Source organism: Lates calcarifer, linkage group LG17, assembly GCF_001640805.2.
Source record: "Lates calcarifer isolate ASB-BC8 linkage group LG17, TLL_Latcal_v3, whole genome shotgun sequence".
Taxonomy (NCBI): Eukaryota; Metazoa; Chordata; class Actinopteri; family Centropomidae; genus Lates; species Lates calcarifer.
The window spans coordinates 563138-577137 of NC_066849.1; the positions used below are offsets into that span (position 1 = coordinate 563138).

A 14000-nucleotide genomic window follows, 5' to 3' on the forward strand; every position below is an offset into this window, starting at 1 on the left:
TTTAGTGATAGGCTGTGACATGCTTTTCAGAGGGCAGCTTTTATGTCAGAAGCCATCACCCCAAAACTCAAAAATGACTATCACACAAGAACAGAAGAAAAACAAGAGGAAAAGCAGCAAATCTCTTGATTTCGCTGATATCAAGAGCCTGCCTGCAAAAGGAGGGGAAGTTGAGAATTTGCTAAAATTAGATATTGAGTGTCATCACTAAAAATAGATGTAAATGCCAAAGAAAGTTGTTTAACTGTGATAGTGTGAGTAGAAGCATGTAAATGATTATGCCAGCATACACATTTGCAGCATAATATTTTTTTAATTCACAAATGAATTACAGTTGTCTCTGCCTTGCCAGTTTTTGGTTGATGAAGCTCAACACTTCCTGCCAGTGTTTCATATTAAAACCCTACCTGGAAATGGCAGCGCTTTCACTGACAGTACCTTAACAGGGTAAAATAGGACAAGAGGGATCATCTATTGAATGCAAACATTCAGTATTTCTGTGAATTAGCAAGTGTATGCAGTGTATGACATGACTGTTATTGTACAATAATAAACCTGTGGAAGAGCACATTATTATGATTTTATAACAACAACCTCCAGCAACCTGTTCATTTTCTACAGAGGAACTGTGCAGATTGATTTTTTAAACAAGAGAGTGGATGAGTAATAGGCACTCTGAGGATCAGGGCTGTGATTCCCAGCTTTGTTGCAGTGGAGTGGGTTTTTTTTTTCCTGGTTTAAGATTGGACATGGAGAAAGCACTAATATCCTTTACCCTTAATTAAGCCATAGTTCATTGTATAATTAACCCATAATGTGCAGTGCTTCCCTCAGATGGTTTAGGTTCAGATTAGGTTTGGAAGTGTTCTCTGTAGTGGTTCATCTGGGAAGGCTCTCCAGGGATTGAAGTGAGTCCTCTGAACTAACTAGGTGTGAAAACAGCGTCAGACTGTTCGGTTGGAGGTTTGATCTGGTTTGATTCACAGAGGTCATCAAGGCTAAGCATTATCCAAATAGAACGTGTTGGTATGTGCATGCCCAGGCTGCCTGTTAGAGGAACCTCAGGCCAGTTCTTTTCACTGTGCTGAAATACAGATGGGTGAAAGATGAAAGCATTGAATGAATCACATTTTTTGGGCCTAAACATGCTTGAAATCTCATAAAATGTTAAACCTGGTGAAAAGACCAATATTGCACATGAGTGTGGCAAAATTGCCCCATAGGGGCCCCTGGAAGATTTAAACAAAGGGACACCAGTGGTTTCACCTACATATGTGAAATTTGATAGGCACATCTAACATCCCGAGACTTGTGGAAAAGCCCATTTTAAACCATAGCCTAGGTATCCAACAGGAAGTCAGCCATTTTGAATTTATTGTGCAGTTTTGGTGCAGTTTTTTCTGATTTTCAGGTGCTGTACTTTATCTAACTCCTCCTACAGAATTGATCAGATCAACTTTAAATTTGGTCAGTGAAATCTTAACACATTGATGATGCTGAATTGTGAAGCTTTTTAGATTTCATTGGGCATGTAAGTGGCAACATGGCAAATTTTGATGTTTCACCATGAAACAGGAAGTTGTTCTCACTCACATAAACACTGTCCAAACTTCCCATGTATGATAAGGGTCCTGCCCTGAAGACATCTACATGACAATATGCAGATATAGCTATAGTGCCGCCTCCTGGTGTTTTATACTTTACTCCTCCCAGCATGTCGACCAGATCCACCTTAAATTTGGTCAAAAAAGCTTAGACCTTCATGATGCTGTATTATGAAAATTGTGAGTTTTTATTGAAGGGCGTGTTTGTGGTGGTACAACAAATTTCATTGTCTTGACTAATGTAATGCTAAATTGTCAAAATTGTGTTCATCAAACTGTCACCCTGGCAGCATGGCAAATTTCGAGGTCTCGCCATTGAAAAGGAAATTCTTGTTACTCAAATATACAACATCCGATCGGCCCCAAACTTCTCGTTTCAGAGTCTCAGCCTGAAGGTGTCCACATGTCAATTTTCTGTCACAGTCATAGCACCACCTGCTGGCAACAGGAAGCTCTGATCTGAGAGAAGATCTGATAATCATCATTTGGTTTACATTAGATTTTCATGGTCTGGTCTGTACTGGATATACAGCAACATAATGCATCTTTGGTGTGTGCTATGTAGCACCATATAGTGAGCACAGGAAGTCATACAACATGTGCAGTGCATCATTTCCTTGGCCACGCACTCCACGCTGGAAATAACGTCTTACTCATTTGTACAGAGCTGCACTGACCGGCATCCCGCCAGCACCCCTGATGTGTATGAAGGTGTGAGGGCCCACCCAACACTGTTTGCAGCATTAGTTAGCCAATTCTTAAAATACACGTAAATCATTTTAATTAATCACTTTTTGTCAATTTAACAAAAATGAAAGTTTAATATGATTATAGCAGGAATACTATTAGAGCAGTCTATAGATAAAATTGATATGCATGATCTCCGATGGTTGCCTAGCAACCTCACTCTGCAGGCAAGACTCCAGGAAGTTACCATATTTGGCCAATACATACTAAGCCTGATTGACACCACAGACTGAAGAAAAAAATTGTATTGTTCTGTTGTGTGTTGTATTTAATGAGGGCAGAATATTTTAAACCTGTGGCTGACAACCTGCAGCTAAGAATTTATAACAGGTTAAGAAGTAGAAGTTTTTGGTCCACATTAGAAGCTTTCAGAGTGTATGCTAACTGTGGCACAGAATCTGTCTCTGCAGTGCACAGGGAGGGTCGCCAGCTAAACTGGGTCATTTGGACCACCAACACATCAACCAATTATGGCCAATTAATCCTACTATCTCCGCTGTGGATCTCTTTATTTAACTGCTCCATTTCACAAGCATTCACTCTGACAGTTGATGCACCGTGTCTTTCTCTCTTCTTTCTTTCTCACACACATTCACACAAAGTAGCTGGTAAGAACTGTGGCTGTCCCAGTGCTCAACAAGGCTCTGCTGCTTTAAAAACAGAGATCATTCACTCTGGCAGAGAACTCTACAGGGTGATGGAAAAGTCTGGTATCACAAGGAAACTGACGACAAAGCAAATAAGCAAAGTTGTGTAAATAATTAGCTGAGATCAGGGAGCTGTGGACCATTATTAAAAAGACGTTTTACAGGTTGAGAAACAAAGTGAAATTATCAACTAGACGGTCTGTTGCACACATCCATCACAGTGTGCAGACCCACTTCCTGCTTCACCTTTGACCTACTAGTACTACTAGTTTTACCTTCAAAAAACAAATTCTAAACAATTCTTATCTAATAAGATATGGTTTTCAGTGAACTGAAATAATCCTTTAAACTGTCTGTGTTATGTTTTCCTCAGATTTGCTCCTTCAAAATAAAAATTCAAAAACATTTACAGAGATTAACAACAATTTAGCATCTGACTGTATGAACTTGCATATTTCACTGATTGATAGCCTTATAGAAGCAGGTGCATCATGGTATTGGATAGGACTTGTTTGGCAGTGGTTAAGTCCATGTGTGATGCATCAGCTGTCAGGACTGTGGTCAATGCTGTGTCTGCCCCTTATCCAGAGGAAAAGGATGTAGCTCAGGCTCAGGCCTGAGTGGATCATCAGATTCAGATGCACTTCAGCCACACCTCTGTCAGTGATCTGCTCAGCAGCTGTAATTCCTGTGTGTTCAGTAAGGATGAACTGTTATTGTCTGTGGAATTCAAAGAAGCCTGCTTCTCTCAGCTTTATTCATATCTGGACTAAAGCTGTATTCAAACTGACTGTAGCTTTAAATGTAAAGCTCAGCCCTCTGAATGCAGCACTGTGTTGATGCAGAAGGGGAGTTTGTTGAAGGAGAAAGACATTGAAAAATGTTAAGTTCAATAAAATTGAATTACAGCATTAGTCTGGTTATTTAATAGCCATACCTTGTATTTCACGAACCACGAACACAGTCAACCCTCTGCCCAGTTTTAACATAGGGCTTATTTCAGTCTGCTAAGAATGTTAATTTTTTCTCTGATGATTTAAATGGAATTTAAAGTCACATGAGAGATCAACATGGATGCCTTACAATACTGACAATACATTGGTCCTGAAAACTTGACCATTCCATCTAGAATTTCACAGAATTAGTTAAAGGTCAGACTTTGCATATAAAACTGATGGATTGCTTTTGTGTATCAAACTGCCTTTTTCCTGATGGATACGACAAATTTGAATCTCCAGCCATTAAACAAGGGATCGACCATGGTAATATGGAGAGTGGAACGGTTGATCCAAACTCTAAGAATACTAAGAATTACTAAGAATGGAGCTAAAAACTAAAAACTTCAGGTGAGCAGCAGTTCTGTGGATGGAAACACCTTATTGATTAGAGAGGTCAGAGGAGAGTGGACAGACTGGCTCGAGGTGACAGAAAGACTGCAGTAACTCAGATAATTATTCTGTACAACTGTACTGAGCAGAAAAACTTGGATGAACAACACGTCCAACCTTGAGGTGAATGGACTACAACAGCAGAAGACCACATTAGGTTCCACTCCTGTCAGCCAAGAACAAAAATCTAAAGCTGCAGTGGACACAGGCTCACCAAAACCAGACAACCATGTCAACATTTTTCCAACATCTTGCAGAATCCATGCCATGAAGAACTGAGGCTCCTTTCAGAACAAAGTGTGTGTGAGTGCAAGTGAGTGTATTTCATCATAATCCCTAACATTTATTGTAAGTGAAGTTCAGGAGCAGAACTGGAGCCAACATGAACTAGCCATGGCCTGAAAATCCATACAGTCAGTGTGAAATCACATTATGAAGGAAATGAAATGACGATACCACGTTCTTCAGTGGGCCTGGACTGTGGCTAACATCCATGTACAGACAAGCTCACAGGTTTACAAACAACTGTCTGTACATTCAGACAGTTAACCTTGATTGAATGTGCACATCGCTAAATGGCACTCTGTGTCTCTGACCTCTCTCCTCACCGTCTGCTAGGGCTAAGGCTAAATTCAGATGTTTTGAAGGCTGCCAAACTGAAATATTCAGATCCCATAATGTGCCATAATGATCAAGATAGCCTCTGAATTGGTGTCTTGCTTGCTTAAGATCAGTACTCCATCAAAGTGAATATGAAGCTGTGTTTTTTTTAGTCACTGCATGCAGCTGAAAATGTTAACTTATTTTAAAAGGTCTGCACTCATATGTTGTAGATTAAAAAAAGTTCACCTCTTTGTGCATTATTTGTTCAAAAGCCATCATCATTTGGCTGTCGGATGACATGGCTTCTGACTACAGTGTTTAGTAGCTTACACTGTCTGAGCTTCCCATCATCACATGTAAGTATTAGAGAGTTTAAACTGTCCTTACTTTATACTTTTCCTACAGCCAACAATATGTTAGTCCACCTCTCAACACTCTCTGACTTCCTTACCCTGTCTATAGCTCAGCCCCAAGCCCATTGTTTCCTTGTGAAAAAGTAACTCTCTAACACAATTACAGTTATATTATTTCACTTTTTAAAAAAGGCTGAGTAATTTCCTAAAACAGCTGGTCACTGTAGTTTCAAGCAAAAGTTAGTCAAAAAATTTTGTAGGTGTATTTGAAGCAGCAGGAAGATGTATGTGGGATTGAGTCAAAATAAACTACTCTCTGTGTGTGTGTGTGTCTGTGTGTACGCGTGTTGATGGTGATGAAGGGATATGCCAGTGTCATTGTGGCCATTCAAAATCCTGTGAAGTGACTGGTGCTGAAGTCTTTGTCAGCGTCACCTCATCCTGCTCTGTTGCTGCATGTTTCTCTGTGAAACCCACTGTCTGCCAGCTCAGCTGTTATTGATTGACCTCTTCTCCATCCACAGCTGCTCTGAACACTTCACGCACACAGCAGCACAGTGTGGTTTCAAAATGATGTCAAAATGTTATTTTATTACCATGTGTGTGTGTGTGTGCGCAGGCCTATGAGCAGACTCTGACTTTTGAGTGGGCTTCCATTTTATTATTCATAATACGTTGCAGCTCTGTGTAATCCCTTTGCAGTTTTGCAGCTGAGGACGGATGCCTTTTGTTTTTGTTTTTTCAAGAAACGAAAATTATAGTCATTATATATATAGTCATTAAACTCTACAGCCTTCAGTTCTCCTCAGCAGAATTCTGCTTGTGACATTTTCTTCAAACTGTCACTGTAACCGTGTCTGATTTGTATGACTGTCCAGTAACTATTAAGTCCTGCTGGCCTGTTCCCTTCAAATTCCACATAACATCTAAAGGTTAGTGTTGATTAGTAGTTAGTATCTTGTCAAAAATAGTTGCAAGATGATTTTATTTCATTTATTTATTTTCTTGCTTATCATTCAGCCCTAATACAGTAACTCATAGTTCATGCATGTCATCATGGTAGGATCATGTCAGCTGATTTGTGTGCAACACAGTGTATTTTGGGAATTTTTCTTATTTTACTTTCTACTGTATACAATGACTGAAGTATATATAGTGCATTCACAAAGTATTCAGACCCCATCACCTTTTTGTTAATTTTCAGCCTGAGCCTAAAGTCAACAAAACTCTACACAGGATCTCTGGAGCTCAGCCAGAGTGACCATCAGGTTCCTGGTCACCTGTGTTACTAAGGCCCTTCTAACCTGACTGAACCAATTCTAGTGAGAGTCCTGGTTGCTCCAGGCCATTTCAGAATTATGGAGGTCACCATGCTCTTAGGAACCTTCAGTGCAGGAGAAATTTTTTGTAGCCTTCTCCAGATCTGTGCCTCGACAGAGTCCTGTGTCTGAGCTCTACACACGGTTCATTTCACCTCATGTCTTGGTTTTAGCTGTGACATGCATTGTCAGCGTGAGACCTTATATAGACAGGTACGTGCCTTCAAATCATGTCCTGTTGAATTCTGGGCAACGTCTTGTGGGAATGTGTGGAGATGTGTGGCAGGGCGGCCCGTCCTGCCAAGATACCAAAGCTCATTTGAGCTCAGTGTGAGAGTCTTTTGCTTCTCGTAAATGGCTCTGTTTCTCTGCTCTCCTCCTGTGTCACGTGCGCCTTTATACCTATGTAGCTCTTCAACACACACACACACACATGGGGCGGAGTCATTACAAGTCAAGTCGCTATGCTAAGTGCAACAAAATCTCCTACAGGTGTTATAAGTCTCTGTTAAATCATAAATCAATCACAGATGTCAACCCCATATGTGTGAAAGTCAGGCCAAAATATGAGCGTTTTTTTATTGTTGTTGATGTTGTTGGTTTAACGCACACAACCTGGCAGTGGTGACTGTTCTCTGCTGCCGATGAGAAGCTACAGTAGCTCTGCAGGTGTAGTGATTACTCCTGGTGCAGAGGTGGACGTTCAGTGGTCGGAGGTCACATTCACTTTATTTCATAGTCATTTACTCATTCTGATCTCTTCCCCTGCAGGTTGGAGTGGGTGGAGATCATCGAGCCACGCACACGGGAGCGTATGTACGCCAACCTGCTGACGGGCGAGTGCGTGTGGGACCCTCCGCAGGGTGTTCGCATCAAGCGGACCGGTGAGAACCAGTGGTGGGAGCTATTTGACCCTAACACCTCGCGCTTCTACTATTACAACGCCTCCACCCAGCGCACAGTGTGGCATCGGCCCCAGGGCTGCGACATCATCCCTCTGGCCAAGCTGCAGACTCTGAAGCAGCACACTGATGCCACCACCCCCCGTCCTGCAGGAGGAGGAGGAGGAGGGAGAGCGTCAGCTGACAACAGCCCGGGACGGAACAGCGGGGTCAGCCGAGAGGGAAGCACTTCCTCCTCCCTTGACCAGGAGCTGTCTGAAAAACAGGGCAACAGAGAGGATGCAGACAGGTAAGGCTGTTGGTGTCTTGGTGAGTTAGCTGATAGAGGCTGGCAGAAACAGAAACCTACCAAACAGCACGGACCATTTAATTATTTCCACAGGAGGATTACACGCTAATTATAACAAAAATTTACAAAAATATCTAAGATTAAATGACGTTCAATATCCCAAGGGTCAAAAGTCATCATAACATTCTGCGAAAACACTGGCTGGAGGTATACTGTGGGGTTGTAATTCTAGTTCATAAATCCCACTTGGTTGGGGTTGATGAGGCTTGGTAATACCCAGTCTTAACCACCCAACAGCCCTTTGAGGTCAAAATGTCTTCACAGCAATGGATGCAAACATCTCAGCACAAGCATAGAAAGAACCTCTGCAGGTTTAGAAGTTACTTCCTGCTGAGCAGCCAACCAGAAGCCTGAATTAATCAATTAGGCCTACGATAAGATAATCTTTTATTAGTCCCACAATGGGGAGATTTCCATGAACATAAACATGAATAGTCAATCTCCTAACCTGTTCAGACATTGAAACCTGTGTGATATTAAACTGGAAAAAAAATAAACAGCTATATATTCTGCACTGGAACTACACAACGTGAACATGCTATAATTCACATTTTCTCATAGCAGTCTGATGTTATATAGGCATAAACTCTATATAAACCCAGTTTACATAGCGCCTGTAGTTTTCCTGTAGAAGGTCAGAATCAGACTTCCTCTCTGTCTGTCTCTGTCTCATCATCCCATACCCTCCTTTCTGTTTCTGTCACTGTCTGTTAATTCCCTCCTCTCTCACCTTCAAAGCCTTTCACCTCTCTTTACACTCAGTTTTTCTCTCTCACCTCAGCATCCTATCATCCTCCTCCCCTCTGTCTAACCGGTCTTGGTTTGCTGGTTTGCTGTAATCTGCTGCAGTCTACAGTGATTGGTGGATGTGCCTGACTGGGGTCACAGTGTCCTGTAAATGTCTTCTGTACTTCAGCGAGCGCACACACACACAGACAAACGCACACACTGAGTACACACAGAGTACACAGTGTGCTAATGTCCTAGCTGTTCTGTCCAGTTATTCACATTGTGTACACTCAGAGAAACAGCAAATCACTGCTCTTAGAGATGATTACAGCCTCTGCCCGTGTAGCTCAAGGAGAACAACATAGTATATGGCAGGGTTTCCCACAAGTGCATAATACAATGTCCAGCAGGGTGGAAAAGTAAGGGAGCACGGGGATGTCATGAATTAGCACAGGCGTTGTTGTTTTCATTGTTACATAACTCATAAAACTCATTGTGTTTGTTTGTAGGTAGATTGTTTCAGTGTCAGTCGTTCAGGATGTTTTTACTGGGAGCTGAATTATCTGTTGGGTTCTCCTCCTCACAAATGGACCGGATAATTAGAACTGGTAAAAACAATGAATGAAGCAGTTTCACATTAAAAATCTGTTTCTCCACAACAGTCTTGGGTAGACACAAGATGTCAGGAGGAGCAGATTTGTCAATACTGTCATTTTTATTAACCCGAGTGACATGCTGACCAGTTGATGATTTTGAAACTCATAGTCTAACAAAACGTGGAGAGGGTTCATCCTCTGGGGAGCATGAATGTGTTCAATAAATGACATGACAATCTTCCCGTTAGATTTTGGTATGTTTTGGCTTGATGGTGGTGCTAGAAGAAAGATCAGAGGTCACCAGAAACATTAGAATTCAAGTCCTCCGGGGACCACGAATATCATGGCATTCTGGTCACTAGTTGTCAAGATACTCGCTCTGGACCAATAGGATAGACAGATTTTAACTGCACAACATCACCAAAAATTCTAGTGTTGCCTTATAATGTTCAGTTTTTGTTGATACCGTCAGAGAAGTGTTATTTCAACGATAGTTTGTGGTTCTACTAGACTGCATTATATTGAGAAGTGTTTCTAGTTACCGCTGATGCAGATCAGACATTTTCTGCTGCTGCTTCACATTAAAAAAATTCCACCAGCAAACCAGCAGGAGATGATTATTGTGAAGGAGCCGTGGGAAAGACGGTTACCAGGCCATTTTTTAGCATTCTTTGATACAGCGGTTCAGTTAGCGTTGGTTCAGAAGAAATGGCCAAAGTCAGCTGTTGGATAGCTCGGGTGACAGACACTGTGGTTGGTGAGTAGCAGAACACATTCAAAACATCATAAACTCATTCAACTCTGCCATGCTCACTAAAACTGAAAAACAAACTGAATGGTGTGAATGAGTGTGGCTTAGCTCAGTATCCAGATCCTTGTTGACTGCTGCATTAGAAACACTTGCACACACACAGTACTGAAGTCATGCACACGTTGTACTTTCTGCACACAGTTGTTGAAGACAGAACCATATTTACTTATTAAAAATACTGATACTAAAATACTAATGATGGTGATGTCAGTTGGTTCATGTGTCCTTCCCTTTATATCTGTTCATAACAAGTATTGAAAGTCAAATGCCATGATGTTCTCTTTTCACGTTGGTTCACTGCCAGCATTTAGTTAGAGCAGGTAGTAGTCGAAGTATTTAGCGTGGCGACTGAGTGTCAGGCTGAAGATGATCTCTGGAGAGAGTGAATGCTGTTAAGGAGAGCAGGACAGGCAGTTTGTCATAGACCACACAGCTTCCTCTCTGACAGATGGGAGATATTGACCTCTACACAGCTCTACCTCCCCACACACACCGAGGATCCCATTAAAGGAGGGAGTGAGGGAAGAACAGACAGAGAGAAAAGGGGTGAGAGGTGGAGAGGATAGGAGGACAGAGATCAAGATGAAGAGTAGAGAAGAGGATAATCTCTTGCTATCTGTATGTTTCTCACATGCTGTGTGAATCAGGATAATTTCATTCATCTGTGCTAAATGTAGACAGAAAAATGACTCACCAGTCAGCACAGGAACATATATAGCAGATATAGACATACAAGCACATATTGCCAAGGTCACCTGATTTTGTTCAAATCATTGACCACCAGCAAAAAGAAAGATCTGAGGTTTAGAGTAGAGCTGCTGCTTAGTAGAGATGAGATACTTTATTTTAATCTCTTGCCTTTACTGTCTGCCCAGTATTTTTGCAGCTGATTTACGCAGCCAAATTCCCTGATCTAATTTACATTTAATTTAATTTATTTGCTGTTGGTTTCATTAAAGGGTACATACAGTACATACAGCAGCAAGAGTAAAGTGAGTCCTTTGTAATTATCCACATTTATGCATAAATTTGGCTTAAAATATGGTCAGATCTTCATCCATCCATCCATTCATTATCTATACAGCCTATCCTTTGAGGGTCAGGGGGGCTGGAGCCTATCCCAGCTGACACTGGGTGAGAGGCAGGATACACACTGGTGATCACCAGTGTATCACAGAGCTGACATATACAGACAAACAACCACTCACATTCACACCTACAGGCAGTTTAGAGTCACCAGTTAACCTGCATGTGTTTGGACTGTGGGAGGAAGCTGGAGAACCCAGAGAGAACCCACACAGATACAAGGAGAACATGTAAACTCCACACAGAACCTTCTTGCTGTGAAGCGACAGTGCAAACCAACTGTAACAGTCTGCTGCCAAGACCCTCATCTAAGTCACAATTATGAATAAACACAATGTATTTTAACTAATAACACAGAAATTCTGGTATTGTTCTTGTCCACATAGGATACATCATTCATCATCACCCCTTTCCAGGCCAAATTAGCTTTGTCACTTGTCTGTCCAACACCAAGCCTTTACCTGTTCCCTTTTACTGTGGAAGGGAATTATTCATGGATGGTTCTGGCCTTGATGTTATGTTTTTCCCTCTTTTTCCTGTGTGTGTGTGTGTATGTCTGTGTGTGTGGTGAGAGGCCTGGTGGCACAGCTGCAGACCGTCAGTCCAGATGGCTGGGAGATCTGCTCTCACTCACTCTATATGTGAAGTGTCTACCAACTCTCTCTCTCTCTCTCTCTCTCTCTCTCTCTCTCTCTCTCTCTCTCTCTCTCTCTCTCTCTCTCTCTCTCCCTGTGTAAACTGATACACACAAATCCTTTTCATGTTCTGTTGAAAGTTGTAGAGTCTGCAGTTGTAAAAAGAGAGCAGATGACAGTGTATCAGTAGTGGTATAGTTTGGTCTGGCTTATGGGGAAAAGTAACCTAGATGTCCTTTAGCAGTCTGAACTGTAAAACAATTTTGTCTATGTGCAACACTATCCATGCCAGTGAAAATCTCTAAGCCAAATCTCTGAGTCTTATGAAGTCAAATAAATTATGTACACATGGTACTTACGATTAGGGCTGCAAATATTAGCTCCTTTTATGCAGAAATTCCCCAATATTGGCAGTAAGACCCTCAAATATGCTGCCTTTGCTTGTTTACGCTGAGCTGGACACAGTTGGTGTAATGCCTCCCCTGTGTGTGATTTTAGACAGCATGGTGTTGCAGAATCAGTGGCACAACGTGTCACCCAGCAGTCTCAGTGTCGATTGGCATCTGCTGGCTCCCTCATTCACACAGACGTTGATTCGACTCTGTGACTTCCTCCCCATTCTCTCTGTGCCTTTATACAGAAAGACAAGGTGGAATAACAGCACAATAATCCAACAATCCTGCCTTAAAAAGGCTGTGTAATAGTGTAATTGATAGTTTTCATGATTTATTAATATATCAGTTTTCAACATTGCTGATTAATCAGTCAGTGAATTTAACATTCTAGACGTACTGATGAAAGCTAGGATACTGTAGGTATTCACATATGGTAGAGGCGAATGGTAGAGGACGGGTTCATATGACTTTGTGCTGTTTTCATGTTTGAAATAAGGCTTTGATCAACCAAATCCCTGTCCATTTAATGATGATACAAGATCGTTGTTTCTCAACCTGCTTAGTATCTTACTGGTGAATTATCTGTGAATGACAAGGACAGGAATAAATCCAGTTATAATTATATTATAATCAGTTCTCAAATACACTGCCAGTCACTCAGACTCACCTTCCTCTTATCATCTCGCCAAGGTTCAGTCCAAATCTTTTCCTTTTGTTAAGAAGCATGAAAAGCAAAACGTCATCACTGCTAGAAACTGAAGACTCCATTGCTGACCAGCTGCACCAAAAGAAAATGAGTGACAATATGAAGCGGTGGACAATTTTTCCTCAGATTTGGTGTGTGTTGCATCTGTGAAATTGATACTCTCTAAATTCAAATTTTTGAATTGGAATTTTGTTTTGGATCCAGTATGAAGCAGTTTTAAGCCCAAATATATGTAAATATATACCAAATCCATGTAGTTTGAATTCAGACATATAATGTACTTGAATCTGTAGAGGGCATTGTTCTATTCATAGTATATTAAAAATTTTGCTAGAATACGTTGTATAAGCCCGACAGGAAAGGTTCATGTTCTTACTGATTCATGATTTTTCATTGGAATGAAAGCATTTCTCCAACATTAAGACCCCCACCCCCCTCTGTTACATAGGTAGAATGAAGAATAAAAGTAGCTTTTCTTGAGATTGAAATGATTTGATTTGATTTGATAGAAAGATTTGTTGTGCTGGCACAATCAACATTTACACCTCTGACCACTGTTTGATACACAGTGGGACTTTTTGGGACCATAGTCAAAGAAAGCTGACTGAACAACAAGAATTAGTTTGTGGTTGAAGGAGAATGAGAGGAAGAGATCTACAGGTTGGCACTGCAATGACTGATTGGAAGAGGCAGAGAATGTGAACATTGATCTGAAGGTCAAATGATTGTGAATAATTTAAGGAGAGGGACAGAAAGCAGTGTTGACTGTGTGGTTAGGACTAGCAGACAGAGAGGAAAAAGAGGGATGTGTAGACACATGATGGAGAAAGAAAATCGTTAGAGCATGGATGGACTGAGGAAGGATAAGAAAGAGCGTTGGGTTAGAGATAGAGTCTGGAGCATGTTGTGTTAGATGCCAGCGCAGCCTTGTATTCCTTAATCTCGCCCTCTTTGTTTTCCTCTCTCACACACATATGCATATTAACATCCACAAGTACACAAACACCTACACTGCCACTATTGAGTCCTGGCCCTTGGTGTCAGTGTGTGGAAGTATTTGGAAGTGGACGCTGGCCAATGCTGCAATTGATTTCACACTTCCCTCTCTCTGGCCCAGTTCACCTCTTGTT

At 41.4% G+C, this 14000-nt stretch overlaps 1 protein-coding gene across 1 annotated transcript in view; it reads left to right on the plus strand.

Annotated features, from left to right (window-relative positions):
* Positions 1–14000, plus strand: part of arhgap39 (Rho GTPase activating protein 39) — an 80374-nt gene that overhangs the window by 43043 nt on the left and 23331 nt on the right. Inside the window, exon 2 of the mRNA XM_051077266.1 lies at positions 7433–7852. Within this exon, the coding sequence (XP_050933223.1) occupies positions 7433–7852 (420 nt within the window). The remainder of the gene's footprint in view (positions 1–7432; positions 7853–14000) is intronic.